This window comes from Pieris napi, chromosome Z, assembly GCF_905475465.1.
Source record: "Pieris napi chromosome Z, ilPieNapi1.2, whole genome shotgun sequence".
NCBI classification, from domain to species: Eukaryota; Metazoa; Arthropoda; class Insecta; order Lepidoptera; family Pieridae; genus Pieris; species Pieris napi.
The window spans coordinates 2,479,755-2,506,660 of record NC_062259.1 but is presented as its reverse complement, the minus strand read 5'-3'; the positions used below and the strand labels follow the sequence as shown (position 1 = coordinate 2,506,660).

At 34.0% G+C, this 26,906-nt stretch overlaps 2 protein-coding genes and 1 long non-coding RNA gene across 3 annotated transcripts; 2 read left to right on the top strand and 1 right to left on the bottom strand.

Moving 5' to 3' along the window:
* Positions 1-16,919: 16,919 nt before the first annotated feature.
* LOC125062631 (translation machinery-associated protein 7 homolog) lies at positions 16,920-19,007 on the top strand. Its single transcript, XM_047668672.1, has 3 exons — positions 16,920-17,074; positions 17,601-17,723; positions 18,730-19,007. Exons 2-3 carry the CDS (start codon positions 17,601-17,603, stop codon positions 18,799-18,801), a joined length of 195 nt encoding a protein of 64 aa, XP_047524628.1. The 5' UTR covers positions 16,920-17,074; the 3' UTR covers positions 18,802-19,007.
* An 881-nt stretch (positions 19,008-19,888) lies between these two features.
* On the bottom strand, positions 19,889-20,835 carry LOC125062632. Its single transcript, XR_007119302.1, has 2 exons — positions 20,214-20,835; positions 19,889-20,118 (listed from the first exon to the last, which is right to left on the bottom strand). It is a non-coding gene; the product is annotated as an uncharacterized LOC125062632 (long non-coding RNA).
* Positions 20,617-25,493, top strand: LOC125062630. The gene is made up of 4 exons (XM_047668671.1): positions 20,617-20,736; positions 21,711-22,244; positions 24,794-25,006; positions 25,413-25,493. The coding sequence occupies exons 2-4, from the start codon at positions 21,713-21,715 to the stop codon at positions 25,484-25,486; spliced, it is 819 nt and encodes a 272-aa protein (XP_047524627.1). The 5' UTR covers positions 20,617-20,736; positions 21,711-21,712; the 3' UTR covers positions 25,487-25,493.
* The last annotated feature ends 1,413 nt before the right edge of the window (positions 25,494-26,906 follow it).

Genomic DNA, 26,906 nt, shown 5'->3' with positions numbered 1-26,906 from the left:
CGCGCGTTTCTTCTTCACAACTGGGGATTGATTGAAAATATTAAATATATATATATCATTTTTGTATTATTATATAACACAAGATTTCTAAAAAAATCGTGAAAAAACCGACTTGTGGTCGGATGTTTTCCTTTGTACGAGCGAGTGTTAAATGCGTTAGAAAGTCCATTGGTCCACGGTGTTCTACGATCACAGGGATGAGAGTCGCACGCTGTAGCCACTAGGCCAACACACATCTTAAGAAAAAATAAAATTAATAAAGTAAAATATCACGTCGTCGTCGTACTCTGTTATTAGAGTCCATCAAGTATTTGTGTAATTTAATGACGCGTAAAATCTTGACACTAGTTTACGTGTTTATGGTAGTATTCTAGCGACGCCATCTTGTCGAGAGAAGCGTTTAGGCGCGTTCTTGAAACTATGAATATGAATGTTTAATTTTTAAGCTAAAATAAAACAAACAATGTTATTAACTGTATTACAGCTTGCAAGCTAGTGAACTGTGTGTTTAAATTTATATGTTATATATCTGAAGAGTATTTGTATAGTAGGTACAATATTACCTAGTAAGTATTAGTAACATGAGAGGGTGAGACCTAAGAAAAGTCAAATTCAAAATCATTAATTAATTAACACATTGTACACTTATTAACGTCAATAAAGAAATATATATTAAATGCTTCTAACTTTACATTTACTGCCAGTTCTCAAATCAAGGCCGTAGAACGGACCAGAAGAACTGGCAATTAACTATCAACCCTACGGATAAGGAGTGAACGGGATGTCTGCGCCAAGAAACCTAAGGTAACAGACGGAGCCCTGGTAGGATCAGAGGTTCAAGATGGTGGGATTTGTCAAAGCTCAGCTAGAAATGAAGAAGACGGAGCAATCAAAGCTGGTTTATTGTTATAAAAGAATGTCTTAATTACTATTTACACCAATTCACACATATATTACTCTCGTGAGCTGTTCTCACCTTCACAGGGCCGTAATAATAGGGTGGCAGGGCTGGCAACATGCCACGGGCCCCCGACCCAAGAGGGCCCCTGCCCAAGAGATATTATGTTCTATGGATGAATATAATGTAAAGGCTCCAAAAAGCATTAGGCTAGCGTGGGGACTACAGAACATTCCCTCTAGCCTAAGAGAGGAGGCCTATGGCCATTAGTGGGACATATTCAACGTGTAATTGAGTACGCTGAAAATCTCGAAGTTTATTAAAATTAAACTTAGAAGGGACGATTTTTACTGATTGGGCCCCATCAAAAGAATTTCCACGAAAGAAGATTTGCGATGGGCCAAAACGGGAATAAAATAAATACGTTCCTAGCTTAGGAAATCGTCACGCTTATAAAACAAAAATCTTTTGACTCGAATTATATAACCTAACATTAGTTAAATTACAGATACCGGCAAACTTCTTGAGCATTAAACAAGGGAGCGGGGAAAAGTTTGCGCATCTGGGACAGAAACGTCAATCGTCAAACCGATTGGTAAATCTCGTGATCGGCACGTCACTCTCCCGCCGCCGCACACCACTCCCAGTGATACCTAAAAATCGCTCCTGCACAGGCAAGGACATTTGTTCAAGATGTTTGCCGGTTTCTGTACATATATTTTAGTTAATAATCAGAAGCACAAACTAGCTAGCTATCATCGTAAACTTGAATCCAAAATAAGCCCCTTAGTTATATACTCAATTATATAACATTCTCGTTTCCAATAATGTCACATTGGTCCACTTCACATATATTCTTTATAGGTAACAGAAGTGTCACTTAGATTTAAGAACCCTTCAATAAGTCAAGTTAGTTTTTTGTTAGCGTCGCAACCCGACTACCCCTAATTTTATTTTAGTTATAAACTCTTGTTTTAAACGATTAAAGTTGACACCCAGCTTCTAAGTGTTTCATTTATTTGAACGTCCCTCTAACAGCCGTCATTTTACGATTTGGCATTCTGATAAACAATAAACTACAAGCTTCCTCCTTATCAGAATGCCAAATCATAAAATGACTGCTTTACACTGATTTGAGCGCGACCGCCGCTGTGTGAGTTCGAAAAGTGAGTTACTTCTGTAACAGTAAATGGCAGTGGCAGTAAATGTAAAATTAAAAGCATTTAATGAAACCCGTATCACCTCGACGTCCGCTGATCCACAACTGAGCGTTTTTCAAGGCAGTTTTTGCCGCGCACCAACACTTTGTGGAACCAGCTGCCCACTGAAGTATTTCCGAACCAATTCGACTTAGGGTCCTTCAAGAAAAGAGCGTACCAATTCTTAAAAGGCCTGGAACGCACTCGCGAGCCCTCTGGCTTTGAGAGTGTCCATGGGCGGCGGTATCACTTAACATCAGGTGAGCCTCCTGCCCGTTTGCCCCCCGTTCTATAAAAAAAAAAATCTTTATTGACGTTCATAAGTGTACATTGTGTTACCTAAATGAATAAATGATTTTGACTTTTTACAAGAAAAGAGCGTACCAATTCTTAAAAGGCCATAGCGCGCTTGCGAGCCTTCTGGCAGTGCGAGTGTCCATGGGCGGTATCACTTAACATCAGGTGAGCCTCTTGCCCGTTTGCCTCCTGTAACACTAAAAAAAGATTTAGGCTAGAGAACTGCTGAATTAATGCGAGTGAAACCGCAGAGCACAGCTAGTTAATAATAAATAGGGTTTAAATTTGATACTTCAAAGCTTTCGAAGATATAAATGCCTAATTTTCTCTCTATATTCGGCCCTTGCTGCCATTGAAGTAATGATTTAATGAAACGATTTAACGGCGTGTGGTCTAAGTTTTTAAGCATTCCCGGAAGCGTGAAATACTGCAGGTCTGGATTCTATGTATCTGTTTCATGAGGCAGGTAGGTGATCACCCTTTGCCCGATTGGGTCTAATGCCGGTGTTACGATGTTCTCCCTACAACCTTTCAGGTGTAAAACTGCTTCATGATACAGAAATCTGAGGCCCAGACCTAAAAAGTTTAAGCGCCACTGATTTATTAATATATATGAAAACTTATACCACACATGAAAAAAGTATCTCCAAAACCAAAGCTTGGCAATTGATGAATAATTAACACCCAATGAACTGAGCGGTTTTTCATTAATGCAGCTGAGTTTCATCATGAGAGAATACTTTCCACGTTTCCTTCGTACGAGCGGGTGTTATATTCCATTGGTACACATCCTATTTGCACCAATGGAAACCACCACATTCCATTGGTTCTACGACATCAGGGATGAGTTACACGCTGAAGCCACTGCGCTAACACTGCTCTTCACCTACATCTTTATATATAATTCTTCTGTGAGTGTGTATGTCACTGAACTTCTCTCAAACGACTGGACCGATTTTGATGAAATTTTTTGCGTGTGTTCAAGGGGATCTGGGAATGGTTTAGATTCACAAATCAGCCCGCCAGATGGCGCTGCAGTCGGTACTTTCATACTTTGCTTTACTAATTGAAATATCATGCAGGACGTCTGTCGGGTCCACTAGTAGTAATAATATTTAAATATGATAGATAGAAATAAATCAAAAAGTTTGGTCCAAAGACAGCATTTCCATTGCCAGCATTCAATTCATTTCCTCTTTAAATTGCGATACCTATTCATTAAGGAGAACTCTGAAGTCTCCTACCAGGCGCTCTACTTAAATCTTATTTGTACACTGTTATATAATAGCCAATTAATTTATGATTTTGTAAGTATTATTAAACGAACGTCGTTTTGCCATGTTTATTATTTCTAGGAAACATTTTTTTAGTTCAATAAAAATTACTATCTACAATAATAAAAAATAGGGATTGATCGCAGAGGGGTGACAATTGAGGGTTGTATGTATATCATAAAAAATATGTTGGTATGTTGTATCATAAAAAAATTAAGACAAAAAGTTTTGTCTAAAAAATGAAAAAAAAATACGGATGGGACCAACCCTTAACATTTAATGGTGAAAAGTAGATATTGTCCGATTCTCAGACTTACATATTTAATGCAAAAAAATTCATAAGCATCGGTCGAGCCGTTTCGCAGGAGTATGGGAACGAACATTGTGACTCGAGCATTTTATATATTAGATATTATAACTCGCGACTGAATTGTCAAACCAAACAAATACATTCCTAGGCATTCTAAAGTCTATTTCACACCCTTTACAACACCTGGGTCGTCGACCGCTCCCCTAGACGACGCCATTTTGTTTTACTATTAAAATCTAATACGTTAAAACAAAGGGAAATTACACAATGAAAGTAATGCGCGGTTGAATTCGGAATTATATTAAAAAATGGATTTAAATGAGATTATTAACAACTGTTCCTCTGGCAAGAGAACAGAAAAGCGGGGCAAAATAATACTAAACTGGTACCCAAGCTACGGCAAACGAAAAAAAGGAAGACAACTTCGATAAAAAGAAAGAGGACCAAATTAAAGAAACACCATTACATGGCACAGTGCAGACAGTAATGGCAGGGTTGGAGGAGGCCTTTGCCAGAAAAGAGCACAGAGATACCTAAAAGAAGATTGAAATAGAAAGGTGTTTAAGTATCTGAATTAAAAGGCTATTATTATTATTAACAACTAGTAGAAGAAATGAATAAATAAGCACAAAAGCAGAGTAGACGGAAAAATCTTTTATCTTTTGTCTTTTCTCTAACTTTGATTTATCTCCCTTTAGAGTAGAGACTTGGAGCTTGGTGTTCAAGTGCTCATTAAAGAGGTAGATCCAAGATCTGATGCTTCTCTCAACTAATAAGTATCGAAACAGCAAAGAAATGCCAGCAGTATAGGTACACAGGGACCATTTTTTTATTTGTTTTAATTTTCTATTTATGAATGTTTAGAAGGTCTTAGGTTCTAAACGGATAAAGACTATGCGCTAACACTTGCTTGTACGGTGAAGGAAACCATGGTGAGGAATGACCAAGGCTGTCAGGCACAGAAGGCTCATCTGAAAGTAAAACATTTACTGTAATCTAGCCTATTTAGGTTTATAGCTTCTCATTAAATATCGTATACATTAATGGAAAGAAGCGTACTAAAAACAAAAGTTATTACTTATATGCCCTGACAGAAGTGGCAATGGGCGGGGCATATAGCAGTATAGTGGTGGACTTTTAAATATGGGGATCCAAGGGGAAGGAGAAGAGAGCGGCCTAGAAAAGGGTAGATAATAGAAGCGTTATTCGAATGGAGAAAGAAAGCCTTACCCGTGAAGTGGTTCCGGTGAAGGAAGTCATTAACATTTGGAAAAAAACTATGCTTCATTATGTTTTATTATTACATGAGAAAAAATTTCAAACATAAAAAATTCAGTTGATATTTAAAATATCAAAGTTATTTATTCCTCTTTGAAAGACTACAAATATCTAGGATTTTTTACATTTTGAGCAGTGTTGGCTAAGTGGCTTCAGCCTGCGACTCTCATCCCTGAGGTCGTAGTTTCTTTGTGCGAATTTAACATTCGCTCGAACGGTTAAGGAAAACATCGTGAGGAAACCGGCTTGCCTTAGGCCCAAAAAGTCTGTAAGTTTTCCGTAATTAGTCCTTGTATTAAACATAATTTATCAATATTTCTTAATGAATGTTTTGTATCTGCTTTTGTGTAAAGAATTTGTTAATAATTTTGTATATTAAATTTGAGGTTTTGTAAACGTATGTCTGGTTTGTACTAATAAATTTGGTATTTCTGTATAGTTTTTCAGTTGGAGTCAAATAATCATAATAGAATAATCAATAATTTTTTTTGCATAATTTGTATTATATAACGATTGGTAGGCGCTGCAGTACCGCATAGTTCGATTAAGTAGTCTATGTGGCTTAACCATAATATTATAAAGTCGTAATGAGTCGCACTGACTTTGGGAATCAACGCACACTGCCCGAACGAGCGTCTAAGAAATTATTACTATTCATTATTATTATTATTTATTATTATTATAGTCACATAATGCGTGTTGTAACATCGATGCGATCTACCTGCACTTTTGTAAAAGATATTGTACATATTGGTAAAAACTAATATTTTTATTTTATATAGTTTATTTTCTAATAATTTCATAACATGATGTACATAGGGGAGGCTGGGGAGGGTTGATCCCACCTTTGTATTTTGGTCTCTAAATTTATTACTCTCTACATTATTGCTAAAATTTTTATATTTCTATGTTTCGAATATAAATATCTATCAACAATCCGAAAGAGGGCATGATTTGTTTACAATTTTAGTCATAATTTCATAAAACTTCATACCATGGACGTGTATCATGTGTCCCTTATATCAGGGACACTTGTTCCCAACCATAAGGGAGCTTTGATCCCGGGGGATCAAATCTCCCATACATAGGGGACACATGAATCACGTGAGTTTACTTTATTTTCTTTTTTGCTAGAAATCCCATTTTATAAAGGGAACTAATTATAAGGGCAGCTAAAATATAAATCACATAATTTTGAATCAGTTTTAATTTTCAAATTTTTACTTAAAATTTACTTTTTACTTATGGCGTTCCATAAAACCCCAAAACCAATCGTAGCTTGCCTCTTTTTTAACTTCCCAACTGATAGGAATCTTCTTTTTATTCTTGCTAGCGAACTGGTAAGCTAGCGTACGTACTTTCTTAGGGTAGAGGCCATGATACAACTTACTAGCGGTTTCCAAATATTCTTCCAAATCATTTTCTTCTTGGTCTGAAAATATCTGCGATTTTTTGTAGTTGGGTTCGTATGATATTTCCTCGTCATTTTCTTTTTGCTTTCTAGCATATCTTTTCAAAGTCATGAGAGGTACCGAATATTGTTTTGCAGTGCCTTTTAGTGTATTTCCGGCCAGAACTGTAGCTACCGCAAGTTTTAGTTTTTCTTTATCGATTGGCTTTCTTTTTCTTGAACCTTCTTTAGTTTTATACTTTCGCGGCATCGTATTCTAAAAATTAAATACCAATAAATAATTGCGCCATAAAAGTGTAAAAGTAAATATTTTATGTATGGTAGACTTGATCCTCTTATGGGACACATGATCCCTGGGATCAATTCACCCCTATGGAAGAGGATCAAATCTCCCCAAATACATTGAGGTTATGAAACATGCATCACTCTAAACACTTTACTACTTATTTCATAACAACAAGCGTCAAACCACAGGAAAAACAATGCTCTAAAAGCTATACACATTTTAAAAAAGCGAATCCATCACACTTTATTAAATATGTCGTGTTAAAACTTACCAAATTTTATATAAATCACCACAGAAAATTTCGATTGCCGGCCATTTGCAAACTACTGATTTTTTTTTTTTTTTTTTTTTTTTTTAATGGCTTTTATATGTGCCAACTGGGCACAAGGTACTTCGCCAGTGTCGTGTAGATGGAGAAGGCACGATGGAGATTGATCGGTGAAAATAATAATTAAGTTAATTTTGAATATGCACCTAAACAAAAACAAAATAGTTGCAATTCGATTGTTAGTTTTAAGACTGCACAGACAACACAAATATGAGTGAGTAATAATACCATTATTAAATACTGTTTCCTCTTTATAATAATTTTTATATATATATTACACTTTAATTTTATTGCTTTCTATATATTTACATAAAAATCTACAATATGGACTAAACACAAACTACTGATATTTGTCCAACGAAACTATGACAGAAAGTTAACCTTGCCATAAACAAACAAGTGTTGCTAGTTTAAAAAAAGATTGCGCATTTAGTAGATTTTTTAATAAAGATTACCAAGTGTCCCCTAGGGATCAAGTGTACCCAGTCTCCCCTACTTACTTACTCCAAATTTTCTCGCTAAGTGAATGTGATTCTTTGAATAAAGTATCTTTGAACCGGAAGTTTTGAAGTCAATTTCGAGTGTTATAGAACACATTTCAACTGTTTTAAATAATAGAGATATTCTCTATTATTTAAAACACTAATATATTGTATTTACAATATTCTTAACGTCAACAAATCCAAATAAACCTACACTGATTAAAAAAAAATATACATTGAAATAAATAACTAAACTTAACATAAACTAAAATATATCATTAAAAGGAGTCCCTTTAGGCAAGGTTCCGAAGATACTGGCAGCGTTCCCCCTTTGAATAGCTAGACTAATTCTTTGTCCGAGGTAGCTGCCAGCTCTTCGGTCTCCTGTGATGTCGACTAACCTTTTTGAAATTTCTTTAAAAAGTCTTAAAGCGCTAGGACCCCACGGACCAAGACACCGAATGGGACAAAATCATATTCTGAGCCTAGACCCTTGTATTTGCATGCTTTTTTTTTGTCTCTATATTTAAATAATATATTTTATACAGAGACATAACGTTTTAAGGTAAATTCACGCGAAACGGGGTCGAAATAAAAGGGAGCCACCGCAAATTGCGTTTAAAGTCTCGCCTGCTGTATGCACTTAGCAGCGGTCCATGTTACACCGACGCGTAATTTGTTCATATAAAAATTAGTTCGACACAAGAGCAATGTTGAGAGCAAGTTGCAAAAGATCGTAGTTTTCAAGGAAAACATCGTAATACCTGCATTAAACTCAAGACAAAAGCTGATCACCTACTTGCCTCATGAAAGAGATACATTAAGTGTTTTGGAAAGTTATCGAAGAGAAAGCTTTCGAAAGAAAATAGATAGTTTTCTAAAAGTGTTTTTAAGTCATCTTAGGTTCCTTTAAAGAGCGTATCGATTCTCAAAAGGCACTTGTGACCCTACTGGCATTGCCCATGGGTGGTATCACTTAACGAGCCTCCTGCCGGTTCGCGACGTTGTGACGTTAAACTCAAATTTAGAATTTCTGATCTGAATAATAAACTATGATGGCTGTAAGAGCCTAGATCTAGTTCTTGGTTGCTAGTACACTAAACTCAATCAAACGAATAAAATAAATTAATATCATAAGTGTAATAAAAAAATATTTTTAGTAATAAATGTAAAAAATGCCACTGAATTTAAACAATTGTCCCATTTTGTTTTCCTTTCTGGTTGTAATAGTTTTAAAATGTAATAAATTTTATTCCCTTTGGAATAAACTGTTGGGCCGTGGGGTTCAAGTTGTAATTAAAGATTTAATTGGCACCTAGAGAGTCCAGAGCTGGTGCTTTCCTCGCTCAACTATCGCAACAAAGCAAGGAAATGCCAGCAATGAAAGTACACTGCCACAATTTGGGGCAGTGCGCCAGACGAGTCGAGCAATAAGGCAGCACGGCCAGAAAAGAATGGTTCCTTTTCTCAAACCTGTTCTGGCCATTTTCGCCCCCCTATAACTTAATTCTGGATAAAACCAGAAGCCTCTTCAAGAAATTGTTTTCACTTTGAATCAGTAGTTTAAGAATTATAACCAAAGTTTCTTAATATTGTCACTGACTGATCGATCATTAAAACTCTAAGGCACTTCTAGCAGACATAAAATCTTCAAGAATTCAATTACTGTTTAATTGATATGGTCACTATAAGATGTCGTTAGGTTGGAAGGTCTCTTAAGTAGGGACTGAATTAAACGATTTGGTATTACATGGATCTCACTTTTTACGGTAGAACTTATTTGACTTTTTTACAAGTTTGATCGCATCTTTCTTTAAAATATAACATTAAAAAAATAATAACGGCTCAAATATAAGTCTTTCCTTCAACTTTGATTGTGCTCCCTTTAGAGTAGAGACTTGGAGCTTGGTTCAAGTGCACATCTTAGGGCCGATGTACAACTTGAAAGGCAAGTTCTTTAGCGTAGCGTTTACTAAAGCAAGTAGCGTTTACATGTTTCAACTAAAGTACTATCCTAAAGCACTCTCCTAAACACTAAGATAATGTAAATCGGCCTTTAGTAAAGATTTAAGTTGGCGCCTGGTAGATGAGCCTAGAGCTGGTGCTTTCCTCAAGGAAAAAGTATCGCAATACAGCGACGAAATGCCAGCATTATAGGTACACAGGAACCATTCTATAATTTGTTTTAATTTTTAAACTATTTATTAATGTTTAATTATCATTACAAGGTTAAGAATATTGTAAATAGTGTGTTGTAATTAAATGGATAATACAAAACGGTGTAATAGTAGACATCAACTGTGTGTCATGGAAAAATTTGTACTATATTATGCACATCTTCACTCCGCTTTGACAATATTTTGCATTCGCTAATATAAGAACAACATGCCCATGGCTTCGGGCAGATGGGCAAGTATCTGTGGTTTCATTACATGGAAAGAATGCCTAAAGAATAACCGTAGTCTCATACCGCCCATGGCCATTCCAAAGTGCGGCAAAGCCAAATCAGAGTAAAAACCGCCTTCACCGGGGAATGCGAGGTCCCTTAGTACGTACTTCGCTCACTCCAGTTCCATCCTGCCTTTCAGAAGATGGACCACCCCGCGACGGCCCAAGCCAAGGTCCGACTCAGGTCGTAGTCGCAGGATATGCTCACTTTCAGCCTAACCTGTCAAGGGTCTATAGGCTAACAGAAAGTTACTCAAGAAAATATATTATCATTTGGTGCACAGAAAACACACTTTTTTAATGGAATTTATTACGGCAAATATTCCTGCAATCTATCAATGCGTCTCTTTCTATCAAACCGTGTTAACACTGCGTTGGAGAGAGATAGAAACCCTGATTATCGATATACATAATCTGTATCCTATTAAAGCAAATTGCATTTATGTCCTGGCAACACTCGTAATTATGCGCACTTTTTAATCTGCTTATATGTGTGTATTACACACACTGAACGCGTGTGTTACGCACTTTTGAAGTAGTTTGTATGTTTCCATTACACATAGAAATATATTTTAATTAATTCGTGATATTTATATAAAACAAACTTATGTTATTTACGAGTTAATTCTTGTGATAATGTAGTTTATTGTTTATCAGAATGCCAAATCGTAAAATGACTGCTTCACGGCTGATTCGAGCGCGACCGCCGCTGCGAAAACCGCAGTGAGAGTTCGAAAAGTGAGATACAGAATCGCAAGTTAAGCTGTATGGACTAAAGTCCTTTGTATTTCCCTTTAGGGATAAATTAATATCATATCATTATTATATACCTAATGACAATGACAGCTGGCACTAACAATGGCGTTACGTCTCATAATGTTTTTGTTGTAAGAGTTAATCATTATTGTTTATCTTAGAAAGATATTAAAGTAATTTTAATATTATTTATTTCTTAAAACTCGTACAATGGAACCAGATGCTCATTCATGACGAAACGCAGCACGCACACTTGACGACATGTACGCATTTTCCTTATGTACATGAAATAGGTTCAGTAACAACCGGGTCTTCGCTTAGGCTATTTACACACCTCGCAATATATTTTCTGATAATATTACCTACACGGAAACAGCTAAATAACTATAAAAAGTTTTAGTTCTATATTTTCCTTACCGCAATAAAGTTTTAAACCAAGAAAAGAGCTACTTAAAAGGCCGTCAACGCACTCGCAAGTCCTCTGGCATTGGGTGGTTGGTATTTCCGAACCAATTCGACAAAGGGTCCTTCACTATTTGAACCCAACCAATTTAACTTGGGGTCGTTCAAAGAGCGTACCGATTCTTAAAAGGCACTTGCGATCTTGCCTCCTGCCCGTTTTTACGATAAAAAAATATCAGTCCGGACATTTTAATACTATTCGAAATTTGTATACTAATAACAATAAAGATTAAAATTGTAATTTTCATTATTTTCTTAGAGACATCTACTTTTCTTGTTATTTGGAAAAACACCAGTGGCGCTACAACCTTTTAGGTCTGGGCCTCACATTTTTGTATCTATTTTCTTAATAGGTAGATGATCATCACTTCTGTGCCTGACACTCCCTATCGACATTTTGGGTCTAATGCTGGTTTCCTGACGATGATTTCACAAACATATGCAGAAATACCATTGGTGCCCAGCCAGGGATCGAACCTAGGGATGAAATTCACTAGACTAGACTACTTAGGGATGAAATTCACACGCTTCATGCGTGCATTCATAGGCTATAGAATTTTAAAAACAGTGTATGAAATTAAGATGTAACCCATGGTCTGAAGACCAATAATTCTAAATTCTGTGTACACTATTGACAATAAGTGTTCTACAGTTTTATAGAAGACATTAATATCTTCATGTCTTAGAGAAATATTTCTGCATTTAAGTCTATTTACCGAAAGCTTAAGGCTAAAGAACATCGTACTTACTAAATTAATGCGGGTGGAACCGCAGAGCACAGCTAATAGTATTATATATATAATATATATTTATATGACCTTACTTACATTTACATATGGCTGGTGACCGCAACACAATCTATAAAACTGAGACACAAAAGTCGCGAAACAATCGCGCAGTGTGTAATATCTCAGATGGATTTTGTCGCGTGAAAACGCAATGTTAGTTTTAGAATTGAAGTGGTATTAATGGAAATGTTCCTAGTTTAATATTTTTATTAATACTTTTGCAAACGGTAAATTATAGCATAAATATCGGGAACGGACTTCATTCCTCTTCATTCGTTCTTCATTCGATTGATTGTATAGGTACTCTGTTGCTCTGTCACAGTCTACATAGATGTAGTCTATGCCTCTCTATAATCTGTTTTACCACAAACTAATTCAAAATAAAAGTGGCGATATTTTTAGATGCCTCAAATTTCTGTATCTGTCTCATGATTTGTCAATCTAATAGGCAAGGTGATCAGTCTTCTGCCTGATACACTCCATTTTGGGTCTAAGGCAAGCCCATTTCCTCACGATGTTTTCCTTCGTACGCCAGAGTGTTGCGCGCAAAAATCCACTGGAGCACGGGGTTCTACGACCTCAGGAATGAGAGTCGCACGCTGAAGCCAACACTGCTGGTAATTATATAAAATTAGTGCAGCAGTGTTGATCTTCCAGACTTTAATGCGACGAAGGAGAACATCGTAATAAACCGGAGAACAGCCACACAAATCTAAACGCCTACTTATAAAATAAAGAAACAGTTTCTAAATGGGGCCAACTTCTTAAAACGCAATTACTTAGAATTTAAACTGTTATATTTATTACGAAGAGAGAAATGGAGCGAAGCATCCTTAAAATAAAAAGATACACAAAATTTGACTGGTCACTTCGTGCACAACTATGTTAGTGAAGACATTTGTTAAACATTTGTAGTTTGTAAGACAATTTCTTTTATTTTAACAAACAATCAATCAAAATACTTCCCCATTTAATGACGCACGTACTCATATGTTATAATATTATAGGCTGGTGAAACAAGTGCGGCTGAAACGCTTTAAAACAATTTCACCAACAAATTCTTTCAACGGGAAATTCATTCATTTTCATTTCGAGAATCGTGACTTCGTCACATTGCTGTAGGCCCAATGTACGGTGCCTGCAGCCCTGATGATATCGCTCCACTTTATTCGGTCTAAGCTTCCCTATGCGCAGCTTATGGGGAGAACCGTGACTGGGTCACACCAGCGGGTTGGCGAACTATCCCGCGGTAAGACGCCCAATTGGTCCGTTGCACGTAAAGTCCTGGTTTAATTAACCAGCCAGCCTAGCTCCATCCAGAAGCTCAGAAGCTTTCTGGGCACTTCGCAGGCTTCACGCTCCTCGCTGCTCTGAGGATTCTTGATCGTTAGGAAGTTTGTCGACCTGTGTAAAAGAAGATGCGACGCCATCTTGTCTAGAGAAGTGTTATGGCGGGTTCTTGAAATATTGAATATATTGGATTTTTAAAGCCGATTAAGAGTATTAAAAATAAATAAAGTCACTTATAAATCTGAAGTGATTTTTTCCTCCAGAAAATCCTCTCATATGGTCCTTTGCGCTGTTTTAACTGAAGTCTTGTCACCACAGTGTAGGTAAATTTAATACCACAGAAGAAGACGAAATATTTCGTTAATTTTTTTAGTAATAAATATAATTAAATGATAACCGTGCCGTATATAAAATACTTAAATGTCAAGTAATAAGTGGAAACGCGTGAAAATTCACGCCCTACCTATCGTGTTTTTTTTAATTACTACCCCATGGTTCTATTGTTAAAGTACCCTAGTCTAGCATTAGGGTTAGCACGACTTCATATCGATTTCTAGTTCAAAATTAACTAGAACTCCACTGTGATTCAAAATTCAATAGATTCACACCTCTATAGTCAATGGCGATTAAATATGTTGTCTATTAAAAAACACAAGTATCCACTATCATTCAAATAGGTTGTATATATTTTTTTTTTCATTTAATTTATATAAAATAGCTATACTTTTTTTTAATACTATGGCAATAGTTTTAACTTTATGCCAGTTTCAAGTAAAAATAGCTATACTTCTTAATGTTGACAATGACAATAAAATGTTGCATTATACTAATCCGTGCGCTTTGGCGCCAATGCATTGACCATAATATTGTTAAAAATGGCGGGCTGTAGCTAAATAAAAAATAAATAAAGTTTGCTAAATATTTTCGGCTTCGGGATTACGTAACATTCTAGTGAAATGCATATAATAATTAAAATAACTAAAGTTAAAATTAAAAACGTTGCTCCTTTGATATTCGTAAGAGTTATCTATATTCATAAATGAATTTCTAGTTGATATATTTTCTTGTAGGTACAAGCGCGTTATCTTAATTTTAATAAGTTGGGAGTACGTCTAAATATACAATAGAATATAACGAAAAAGCTTTAAAAGTTTGATATATTTTGTTGATTAAACTTACTTGATACTTGATTTTATTTTATAATTTTTTACATCGATAGTAACGTATTTAGTCTTTTACAATTGATACTTAAAATGACTAGCATTGCATGCAAAACTAAAACTATATTTATTATAAAACACAACTATATTCGGAATAATCAAAATCAGAATCTAAAAAATCAATATGCATAGATTCATCAGAGTCATTGCTGTTATCACTGACTCTCACGTTGATTATGAAACTTTCTAAATGTTTAGGCTATTATACCCGTTAACTATTCGGAAAAAACATATAATAGAAATAATAATGAGTAATTGAATGAAGTATCAAGGCAATAAATCATACTAACCTAAGAAATTCAATGACATTCTGTGTTGCCATCCGAAAGTTTTCGAATAATTCAATTATCTTCTTTCATTAGCCAGACTCTCTAACGATTATTTGTTTAATCTGTATTTTCACGGTTCGTAAGTTACAACATATAAATAAAAAAAAAGTTTTTTGTTATATTTCGCTTATATCATCTATGCCAGCCCTGAAACTATGTCAGGGGTGAATCAAAGAAGACCTAGAACCTTTATAATACAAATGCGTTGGAGCGCACCAATCACTTCATAGTTCATAGACCCATATTACTAGTTTTAGCAGTCGAACAGAAAATGAATAACATTGTTATAATTTCGGTTTAAAGGCTTACGTACAGACAAAATTCAAAAAGGCCGTTTTGAGGCTTAATTTAATGTTTTATGTCACATTCATTTCATTTAATTCAAGCAAACGAATCTTACCGCTAAATCTTCCTTCATAAAGTCTTCATATCGCTACAAAAGAAAATTGTTAAACATTTAAATAAAGAAAGAAAAACTAACGTATCGTTGTTAGTTTTTTTTAATCGTGTAAGTGGACAGTATCATTGTACACTTGGCAACAAAAACTTTTTAAAATAAACTTTTTCGTAAAATTTTATAATGCGTTTAGAAATTTAAAAAATAATAATCCTACAACTTTATAATCAGCCCTCGGTGATAGCAGATGTAGTCTGATACATTTCTTGTATGCATTCGGTGAAATTAATTAAGAATTTTCAAAATAGAATATGGAAAAAAAATATATTCATTGTGTCATTCTTTGAACATGAATTACGAAGTTGATGATAGTGGAAATATTAGTTTCTTATAAATTATTAGTCTGAATTTAAAAGAATGAAGATGCTGTGATCAATAAAACATCTTATCTAATTTACATGTTCCTTTACTCAATTTACTGAGTAAATACTTGACTTACTGGTTCAACTCCCATTGGTAGGAAATTTAAATGCGTAGATGACGCGTCGAGCAGTGATACCAATTTGGGAGTTTTCCCCCAAATTTAGGGGGAATCAAGATGTTAGCGGGTTTTAGGAGGTAGATTTATTTTGGGGGTTTTTTAAAGGGTACTATTTTCAGGAACTTTTGTTTGAAACGCACTTTTCCGTGCAATTTATATTACCCTCCAACCCAACAAACTAAACCAAATGTAACCATCTCTAAGCGTGGATATAACTAATACCCCAAAATCAAAATAATAGCTCAACAGTTCGAAAATTTTAACAACCTTCAAAAATTATGTATAAAAAGAAAATAAGAAAAAAGCAAAAAATATATCATGCCAAGAACATGTAAGAACTTTATTTAAATAAAGAAAATTAATAGAATTATTAATAAATATTGTTAGGTCATTAATTAATATATTATGTAAATGTGTAAAATGCACCGGTATAACTAAAACAGACTGTATTTTAGCCTACTATTGTATTTTTATTCATAAATGAAATTACCTCTGAAACCGCGTGATCTTTAAAAAAAGTTAGGGGTTTTTGTCGATATTCAGGAATATTTGAAGTTGGCCCTAGCGGGAATATTTCGTCAAAGTTGGCAATTGGCATTACTTGCCTCGAGAGCTTGCCACACAATATAATGACTTCTCTGGAAAGTGTTGAGGTCGCTACAATTCTTTGGAGTTTATTTTGGATGTACCCACCCTATTTGATACTTAGCTGAATCGTTTGACATATTATACATTAATTAAAGTTCTTTATTTTTATATACTTTGTGAGATCTATACACGATCTATAAAATATATTTCTGTTTTAATATCACATATTAATCACAAATATCGCAATATACAAGAGATTTATTTTTCAGAATCTGGTGTATTTTCTATGGTCATAAACAGGTTTACCGAGGAACGAGACAGAGTATTATCAGCCATACTTCATTGCGGGTTACTAGTTACTACTGTCAGTTGCCACTTGCCTCTGTCATTTACATAGGTTAAAAATTTTAAAGCAAGTTTTCGTCTTCGTGGGATTAATTGTTAATAAAATTTAATTAAGTTTTTACTAGTTTATCAAAGTTTATTATCAAAGTAAGTACCTTATTATTAGTCTGTACGTATTTTTGTTAGTATAACACTAAGCTTTTTCAATAATTATTACTCATAACCTATGAAACAATAACTGTTTGTACAACTAATAAAAAATGCACGCATTTATTCAGACCGGCGTATTTCAAGTATAATACGTCGTTTAAAGCTAAATGCAATAGTAAATAGTGATGAAATCTTTATAACCTTAGAGCTATTTAAAGACAAAAAGCTAAAACCTAAATCACACAATTCGTCTTTTACCTTACGTTTAGTCGTATATAAGCTAAATAAAAGGAATGCCATGATTAAATCCAAGATTTATGTAGAATAGAGTTCACATTTCTGACAATTGTTACATACACAAATTGCCTATAAAATGTTAAGTGAGGCTATCCTTGAACATGAGGTTGTCTATGTTTGTAGTACTGATTTTTCTTTATTTTTAAAGAACAGCTCAGTTGAGACTGTTATAGCATGTTCTGAATGATAGATGGTCTGAAACAACTCAGCACTTAACTTCTTTCAGATGTCTGGCCGAGAAGGTGGTAAGAAGAAGCCTCTGAAGGCACCAAAAAAATCCTCAAAGGAGTTAGATGACGATGATGTAGCTCTAAAACAAAAACTTAAGGAGCAACAAAAAGCTTTACAGGTATAAAATTGATCTGATTATATAGATTTCAAAAAATTATATCTTTAATCATATTGCAAGATACTCTACTGCTGAATAATACTTCAGAATGTTTTGTTAATAAAAGAAGACATTCATGCTGCTTTTAAAGAGAGTATCTTCAGAAATATTATCCTGATTCTGTACATGTACATTTGTTATACCTTGATATATGGGTGTCCTAATATACAAGTGTTTTGGGATACAAGCAGCAAAACAAGCCGTATTTTGCTACAAAATGAGAGCAGGATTAGAGGTTTCTCCCACCTCAGACTAGACCTCAGTCATTATCATGTTAATTTTTATAACCATGAATCCAAAGATGATGTCTATTGAATTTAAGTTTGAAATTATTTTCTTATTCAAAAACAACTGGTGGTGTTTTGGGTGCTGGAACGGATTTATGGAATTTCAAATGGATAAATTGCTTTGAGTTACAACCAATATGACATTTGGCAAGGTTACAAAACAAATTAAATTCGTATGTTGAACCACTGTATATTAACGAATATAATTTTATAATTATAGAATTGTAATATTAGAAAATATAGTTTTATAATTTGTATAGTGCATATGAATCTCTGTACGTTAATTTTAGGCACAGAAGTCTGATCACCTACTTGCTTATTATATAGAAGAGTAAAAAACAGATTGCTGACCTAATAATAAATTAGTTTTTGATACTTGCAAAATAGCAATGTAAAATAATTTAATAAGTAACCAAACACATAATAACTGCAATTACCTACTGATATTTGAAAATTCATTACAATAGTTTGACCACACCATGATACATTAGAGTTTGACAATAGTCTACCTGGTTTTGTGGTGACATTTATAAATTAAAGTTAAAATTTTTAATGCAATGCCCGTTTTATGAGTATTTAAGTAAAATATTAAGCAAATATTGTTTGTATATTTTATTTTACAATAAAGAAATGTTGTATTGTAATAAATGTACACTGTACATTATATTATTATGTTTCAGGATGCAAAAGCGAAAGCAACACAAAAAGGCCCGTTAACTCAAGGAGGTATAAAGAAATCTGGTAAAAAGTGACGAATCGTCAATAATCTGTTATATAAATATTATTTTAACTTTCTTTACTCTGTGGTACTAAAATGTTAAACTTAAACTTGACATGATTGACATTAGTCAATGATTTCTTGTAACTACGAATTAATGAGACCAATACACTGCCATAAGGCTTAAGTGTTATTTCGCTACATGCATTTCATTGCCAGAAAATACATTGTTAAAAAATATTTGCCTTTTATTTTAGTATGTAAGTATTAATAAATTATATACTCCAGCAATACTCAAAAGTGTGGTTACTAAATAGTAATAGAAATTGATATATCCATTCGACTTATTACAAGTACATTCAGTTACTACTTATACTGTACTATCTTGAAATAGTATAGTTATGCATGGTCCAGTGAACCTAGCAAACTTTTTATTACCTAATCACAAATCTTTGATATTATCTATTAAATTTTCATACATCTTTATGGCAAAACTGTATTAAAAGACAAGAAAATGTTTTTATTTCTAATGGAGGAGAAAACGCAAAGCTAATTGCAAATGCCGCTATCATTGCTTGACCCATAACAATACGCTGTCAGTTTTCAGCAATTTTTACATAAATCTTAGGTACATTTTAGTAAATCTTACAAGTGAAAACTGCTGAATAATGTATTCAACATGGACTGTTCCATAATTAAAAGTAGAATTGAAGACCCAGGGTGGTTCTTTAAAAGGAAGAAAGTCACTTGTCACAAAGTAATCACATTGGATATTTTTCAAAATTCATTGAATTTTTGTATGAGGAATTGAGGCCCTACTTAATAAATATATTTATAAGAATTACTAAGAAACAATAAAACCCACTAATTACTTTGGACTTTTATTTTACAATTCCTTTTTTAAAATTACATAGCATAACACAATTGAATCTAAAAAGATGCAAAAGGTGGTGTTTGTAGCTACTAAAATATGTTGTTTGTTGCACTGTAGGGTTTTTTTATTTTTATATGTTTATTTCTGTACCATCTATTATCATTCTGGTAGCTGGAGGATATTGCTTAAATAAATCTAGTATATAATAATCAATCAGTGAATGACTAGGCCAAATATCTATTTTTTACATAATTCATGAACAAAATTTACCCATGTAACAAATATACTCCCAAAACCAGGTTTATTTCTTCTTAATTTAACTAACATCAAACGAAATTGATCCATTCCAATGATGTTATTGACTTGGCTGACCCTATAATTACATTATTACGATACTGGCTGTGGTAGTAGGTTTCCTCCATGCGTAAACAGTTGGGATTGCAGTCTTTTTCAAATATCTATGAACTTGAGGTAAACCTAAAATGAATGCATAATAATTAGTACTTATTACATACCTTAGTACCTATACGGTATACCATATACATCATAATTTAAAAGTAGTTTATGCAAACCTGTAAAGGAGCTTAAGCCTTAAACCTTTATAATCGGATTCAATAAAATGTTCCTCTTCCGAACATAACCTCGAAGAGCTTATTCCCAGAGTCACCTTATACGTAAATCCTTAGAAAAACTGTGATTGCCATTGTTATTACTAGCGATTGCTGCGCAGCGAGGTATTTTTGGACAAAAATAATGTTGTATCTTGTGTTATAATAATAAAGTAGGGGATTTGACGTTTGTTTGCATTTGTTATGGGTCAACCGTCAAGCTAAACCAGAGCTACTAGTGGCAAAATTTGGCAGTTTTCTCGTCCATTGTCGTATTTGTACTATCTGCTGTGGGCGAAAAGCTATTCCATCCCCACCTTCCCATCTTTATAAAAAAATAACTTTCCCGCCTTTAAGCAAAATTATATTATGAATGGACAGTAAAGTTTTAAACACATTTAGCTTGATTAGAAAACATCTTATAAAGTTTATTAGCTTAGTTGTGTGTTACAAAACAGGATATTGACGCATATTTATGACATAGAAGGTATCAAATACGTATTTATAATAAACAAATTGTAAATTCTAATTGACTTATGTTGAATGTTTAATATCATGAAAGCTAATTATTTAATACCAGGATTCGCATAAAACTTTCACTAATTTTAGTCAATATGTTATTAAATTCGTTTATATCATCATCATCATTGATTATATATTAAGAATTTAAGAGCTTATGTAAATTATGCAAATATACGTATATTATGAGATTTACGGTAAAATTCAGAAGAGACGTAGGGCGCGAACTATATCCTGAATGTCAAAATCTTTTGGGTTTCCTTAAAACTTAAACTATTTTACAAATAATGACTCATTAAAACTTTATACTTTAATTGTGAATAGTTAAAATTAAAGCCCCAGTTGGGTTTAATTTAGTACTTGACAGTATTTGCATTTATTTTGATAGTTTAGTACGCACAAACATAATATGTACATTGTACACAGCTATTGTTTTAACTTCTTTATTTTATTGCATATACATAATTCTCTTAATTACTGGTGATTGAGCCATAGATATTAGGCACATTTATCATGAGTTGATAGAACAGTGTACCCTGTTCTCGATAGTTTCATTGGTCTAGTTGTTACCATGTTGCCCTGGACAAAAGGTCTGGGGTTCGAATCCCGGGACTAAAAGTGGCTTAGATTACATAGCTTACATTCCAAGTAATTGCCAGGAATGGAATCCAGGACATCAATGAAGACGGATCAAAGGGGATTATTTTATACAACAGGGAGCGGGAGGCTCATCTGATGTCAAGTAATATCGCCCATGGACATTCAATGCCAGAGAGCTCGCGAGTGCGTTGCCGGCCTTGTCAGAATTGGTACGCTCTTTGAAAGACCCTCTAATTCGTATTGGTTTGGATATACCTACCGCCCATGGACACTCAATGCCAGGGGGCTCGCGGGTGCGTTGCCGGCCTTTTAAACTGTTACGATTTAAAAAATCATTTTCAGAAATGGAGATGGTCGGCAAGATTAACGGAAATGAATTTACTTGCAATAATTCATTTATTAATGAATATCTTAAATTTCTTAATAATATCCCGAAGACACCTGATATTTTAATTTCTTCACAAGATTCAGAAACTCAAGAAAGTGTTAATAATATAATAGATCTTGAACCAGATTATAAATTAGATAACAACAAAAATATTAAATTAAATTTACCTAAATATGAGAATATAGAAATAAATACTCAAGAAATTGTTAACAATATATTAGATCTTGAAGCAGATTATAAATTAGATAACAACAAAAATATTGAATTAAAGTTACCTATACATCCAATATTAAATACAGAAATTCGGGGTACTTTAAAAGAAACAAAAAAACGGGTTTTGGAGAATTTTGAATCATCTCTTGACGACTTGCCATTGAGTGAATTGTCGGCCATTTTGAGAAATGAGGAAACTTATTCTGTGGAAGGTTTAAATTTTGAGTTTATCACCGAAGAGGAAGCTAAAATGAAGGGATTATATTATTTAAATGGTAAATATGAAAAAAAATCTCTTAGAGAAAATGATTATGTAGTATGTCGGTTTGAGAGGTAATTTCAAATAAAATATCGTACCTAGCGTAAAAAAGCAATCTCGTATAAAGTACCCCCTAAAATCACCCAGGATATCTTGATTCCCTCTAAATTTGGTTGGAACCCCCAAGTTGGCATCACTGGTCTCGACTATATATGAATCTTATAATGTTTGAATGTCTGCCTCTTAGATTTTTTCTTTTACAAGATGTTTGTGACCATGAACCCCAGAGGCGTACATGTGCAAGTGATTTAATAAGCCCCTTTTTTTTAAGCAACTTCAATCGGCTGTAACGCGAATACGCAGCGACGGAGGTCCTTAATTGACTGGACAAAAATCATATCAAATCAATTCGTACTGACATAAACTGCAATCTGAAACTACACATGGAGGTAGATTGCAGTGCAAATCATATACCTAAATGCTCACCAGCTCCCTAACTATTAGGCCCGTCAATCAAATTCGCATCTAGTTCGATGTTGTCACATTTGACACATTGACAGCGTTCAAGACGTGTGACTTGATATACGAATTAGAATATGAACGTTAGGGTAGGATTCAGACAATTATGATAGGGGGATTTACCCACGAATCCAGATGTCCAGGGTTTTTTAGGGCGTACATTTATTTAGGGGAAACCACTTTAGGGGTTTTTATCCGAAATTCAAACCAACTTGAAATACCCCTAGTAGCCCGGTCATTTTAGACAATTGAAATAAAGAAAATTCCGACAAAGCCAAATTTTCGTAGAGACCTTAGGTTTACCACAAGGAATAAAGTGTCAAAAGTCCCCATCAGTCCCATGTGAGCTTAGCGACTTATTCGGGGTCCAAGGTCAAAATTTTAGGTTTTTTGGATTTTTCTCGAAAACGGTAAGTTTTATCGAAAAGTACCTCAGAGCACAGTTGTAGATCTTAAAATTCTCTATAAAAATGGTCTCTATGATTTTTTCTCTAAGACCCACTATTTCCCAGATATTGCGCTTGTAAGAATCACGTTCTACATAATATGCACACATTTCCTCACCACCTGTGAGGTAGTGTACTCGGCGCGTTTTTTTTAACGTGGTATCCCCGGTAGGCCTATTTCACGAACCTTTCTGACGATATTTTCAGGAACAATAATTATTTAATAGTATGAAGATTATTGATATGGGTTATTGAGTTTAACTGTCGTTCAAACTTTTTTTAATTACTTTAATCTGACTCATACTCTTCATATTCAACTTCAACAATCATGTTTTCTTCAATTTCTTCTTGTTCTTCTTCTTATCTTTCCTGTTGATAAGCCCTTAGAAATTGTTCAAATGAAGATGAATCAGTTGTCTCTTCATCAAAATCACATGAATATTCCTCTCTTGTATTTAATTGAACATTTGAGCAAGAGACACCTTGGCAATTGGTACACGCTGGAGAACACTGCAAGCCTACTTTTTTACAGCCACATTTGGCACTACAACCTTTCTTGCAATTGCAAAAAATAGTGTTAAGAAGTTTTTCTGGAGCAGGGGGCAGTAAAGTTCGAATCGGTTCCAAAGTATTATTTATCAATTTCCAACCCCAGTCTTCAGGGTTCAGTTCATTGCCTTGCCATGTCTGAACTTAATAGTATACTCGAAACAAATGTTGACTAGCAGATGCCGATGTTGGAGGAAGACAAGATAGCTGTACTTGCTTTTTGTTTCGTGTATTTTTTACAAATGTTAAATATCTGTACGTATCTATGCAATCAATTTTTTTTGGAGCTCCATAAACCGCAAGAAGAAACCGAATTCCTTTAGTAATTAGTATTTGAGGTGAAGAATTAATTTCTATAAATACTTTTGCGCAGTCAATCAAATCATTTTTTTCAAATAATTTTAATACTGAATTTTTGCCCCTTCTAAACATTGCAGACGTAGTATCGCATCCGGTCATCGCATGTAAAAATAAAATAAAGTTTTGGCATTTTGGATAAGCTGATAAACTTTTAGAAGAATATATTTCTGTCCGTTGCTGCGCCTTCCCAGGTTATACTAATAATGTATACATAAAAGAGACACGAGTAGGCATTTTTGCTTTCTTGAGTACCTAAATATGTATATACGTGGCATATGTGGAATATGATTCTTACAAGCGCAATATCTGGGAAATAGTGAGTCTTAGAGAAAAAATCATAGGGACTATGGTTTTAGAGAATTTTAAGATCTACAACTGTGCTCTGAGGTACTTTTCGATAAAACTTACCGTTTTCGAGATAAATCCAAAAAACCTAAAATTTTGACCTTTGACCCCGAATAAGTCGCTAAGCTCACATGGGACTGATGGGGACTTTTGACACTTTATTCCTTGTGGTAAACCTAAGGTCTCTACGAAAATTTGGCTTTGTCGGAATTTTCTTTATTTGATCACTATTTTTATGTCTAAAATGACCGGGCTATAGTATTTCAAGTTGGTTTGAACATTCTGTAGGAATTGGCATCACTGGTCGCCATACCATAAAGTTATCTAAAAAAGCTATAAATTTTAGATCCAATAACCATTATGGAAGGATATTTCCCGCCCCCCAAAAAAGTTAAAAAACACAAAATTCCAACTGGCAATGATTATTTGGAATTATTCCAACATTACCCATCATGCTCAATGGACACGAATAAATCCACTCGGCCTAGTGTGAGAATGGATCGATATGGTATCGGATGCGATATCGATATGTCAGTGTCAGATGACGTTTCTCTTGAAAGTGAGTTATGTCAAATATATACTAATGTAAGAAAGATTTTGTATGAAACTCAAAAACTAATCAATGGTTTATTAATACTTCATAAGGTACCATAGATAACATTTGTCTATAGTTGAGAATAGTATAATATAAGAGAAATATCTATTTATAAATATCTATTTTATTAGCTCATAATCTTACATTATAATGACCACCTCTATTACTCCTTTTTCATCTCTGCGTATACAAATTTTGATGGAAAGAGAGGAAAGAAATCTTGGTGGTTTACCGGAAAAATAGGCAGGTTTAAATAAACAACAGTATCTGTGGTGACTTCCGAACGCAACCTTCAAAATTTAAATAGAAAAAAGTCATTCTGTCACAACTGTTAAAAATTATGTACCGAAATTAATAATCAATTTTTCAGTAAGGGGGGAAGCAGCTGATAGTTACAAGAAAATAATTAATTTATACCCTCAAGAAAATATGAAGCGTCCGTAAAAGAAACTTAAATTTATTTAATTAAATATTGTTATTAATTGATGTGTGTTTAATTCCCCTTGAAATAATATAAAAAAATATTGCTATATATATTTTAAATATATAATTTCTATATATTTAAAAGGTAAAATAAAATACCTTTTTAAATACCACCTCTATGTAAGAATATTTGACAAGACTAAAAACCATTTTATATAATTAGGCACTAAGAAAAATCCTTATTTCATCGTTTAGATTATATCATCTATATTTACAAACAAAATTCTTAATACTAATTTAAAATTGATAAGTAGACAATAACTACAACAAATTAAAAAGTTTGGTCCCTGGGCTAGAGCCTAGACCTTTTCTATATTGCCAGGGGCCAACTTATTTATTTACCGAAATACATACATTATCCTTCCAGACTATACAATACAATAATGTCGAGAAAAAATATAAGGGATCAAGTTTGCATACGCGAGGTCCTCGAAGGTGTGTGCCACGTGGTTAATCTGGAACTTGTTAAGTAAACCGTATATTAATAATTTATCTAGTTGTATTGCATATACCTACTACACAATGTACAAAATATATGAGTGACCCGCCCGATTTCGTTTGTCACTAAAACGGGCGAAGGGGCTGATGCGGGTTATATCATAAATTTAAGCTGCTATTACGCACGACAAGATGGCGTCGCATTAGTACGGTCAGTGAAAGTCAATATTTTTGTTTAAATTATTCTAAAATTATATACCTATCGAGAAGTCTCCGTCGATATTAAACTCTAAGACAGTATTAGATAAACGAAGACATAATTTGTCCTTATATTGAATATGTGGCAGCCAACTAGCTTAATTAGCCGTTCAATTAACTGGCTAGCCGTTTAACTAACGGCCTGAAAGATATTCAGCCGTAGCGTTTGTTGCAACATTTAATAAACTGGCTGGCTAATGCTTAGGCCATTCGTACGATAGAGTCATTATTTGGCAGAAATAAAAAAGATAAACATATTGCATAAAAAAAATTCTTTTAAAATTCAATTGCTTAAGTCAAATTCACGGTTGGATTTAGAATTACGTCGCAACATCGATTCAGTCAACCTCAACTGATGTGTTACTAGTCTGTTTTACCCCTAGAGTGTTATTTTAAAACCGTAGGCGCGCTTGAATAAAATGCCAGTGCTTTGGTACGCAAGGGTGGAAGGGCTGCATTTCCCAAAAAACCTATTATTATATTGTATTGTTCGGTTAGGTTAATTATTTTTTTTAAATAACTGTTTCCGGCGCCTGAAAGTGGTTGGGGGTTATTATTCTAAAACTTTAAAATTTGGAAATAATCGATAAATATAAAAATTCAATTTAAAAAAAAAAATATTTTATGCAGAATGTCACATCTCTAATAACCAATAGAAAAGGGCCCGTGGCATTTTGCCAACCCT

Bases quoted from the DNA above. Each gene is read 5' to 3' on its own strand.
- LOC125062631 (XM_047668672.1), top strand. From the start codon at position 17,601: ATGTCTGGCCGAGAAGGTGGTAAGAAGAAGCCTCTGAAGGCACCAAAA. The intron at 17,724-18,729 runs GTATAAAATTGA...ATTATGTTTCAG, and splicing joins AGCAACAAAAAGCTTTACAG to GATGCAAAAGCGAAAGCAAC.
- LOC125062630 (XM_047668671.1), top strand. From the start codon at position 21,713: ATGGAGATGGTCGGCAAGATTAACGGAAATGAATTTACTTGCAATAAT. The intron at 22,245-24,793 runs GTAAATATGAAA...TATAAATTTTAG, and splicing joins GGGATTATATTATTTAAATG to ATCCAATAACCATTATGGAA. The intron at 25,007-25,412 runs GTGAGTTATGTC...TCAATTTTTCAG, and splicing joins AGATGACGTTTCTCTTGAAA to TAAGGGGGGAAGCAGCTGAT.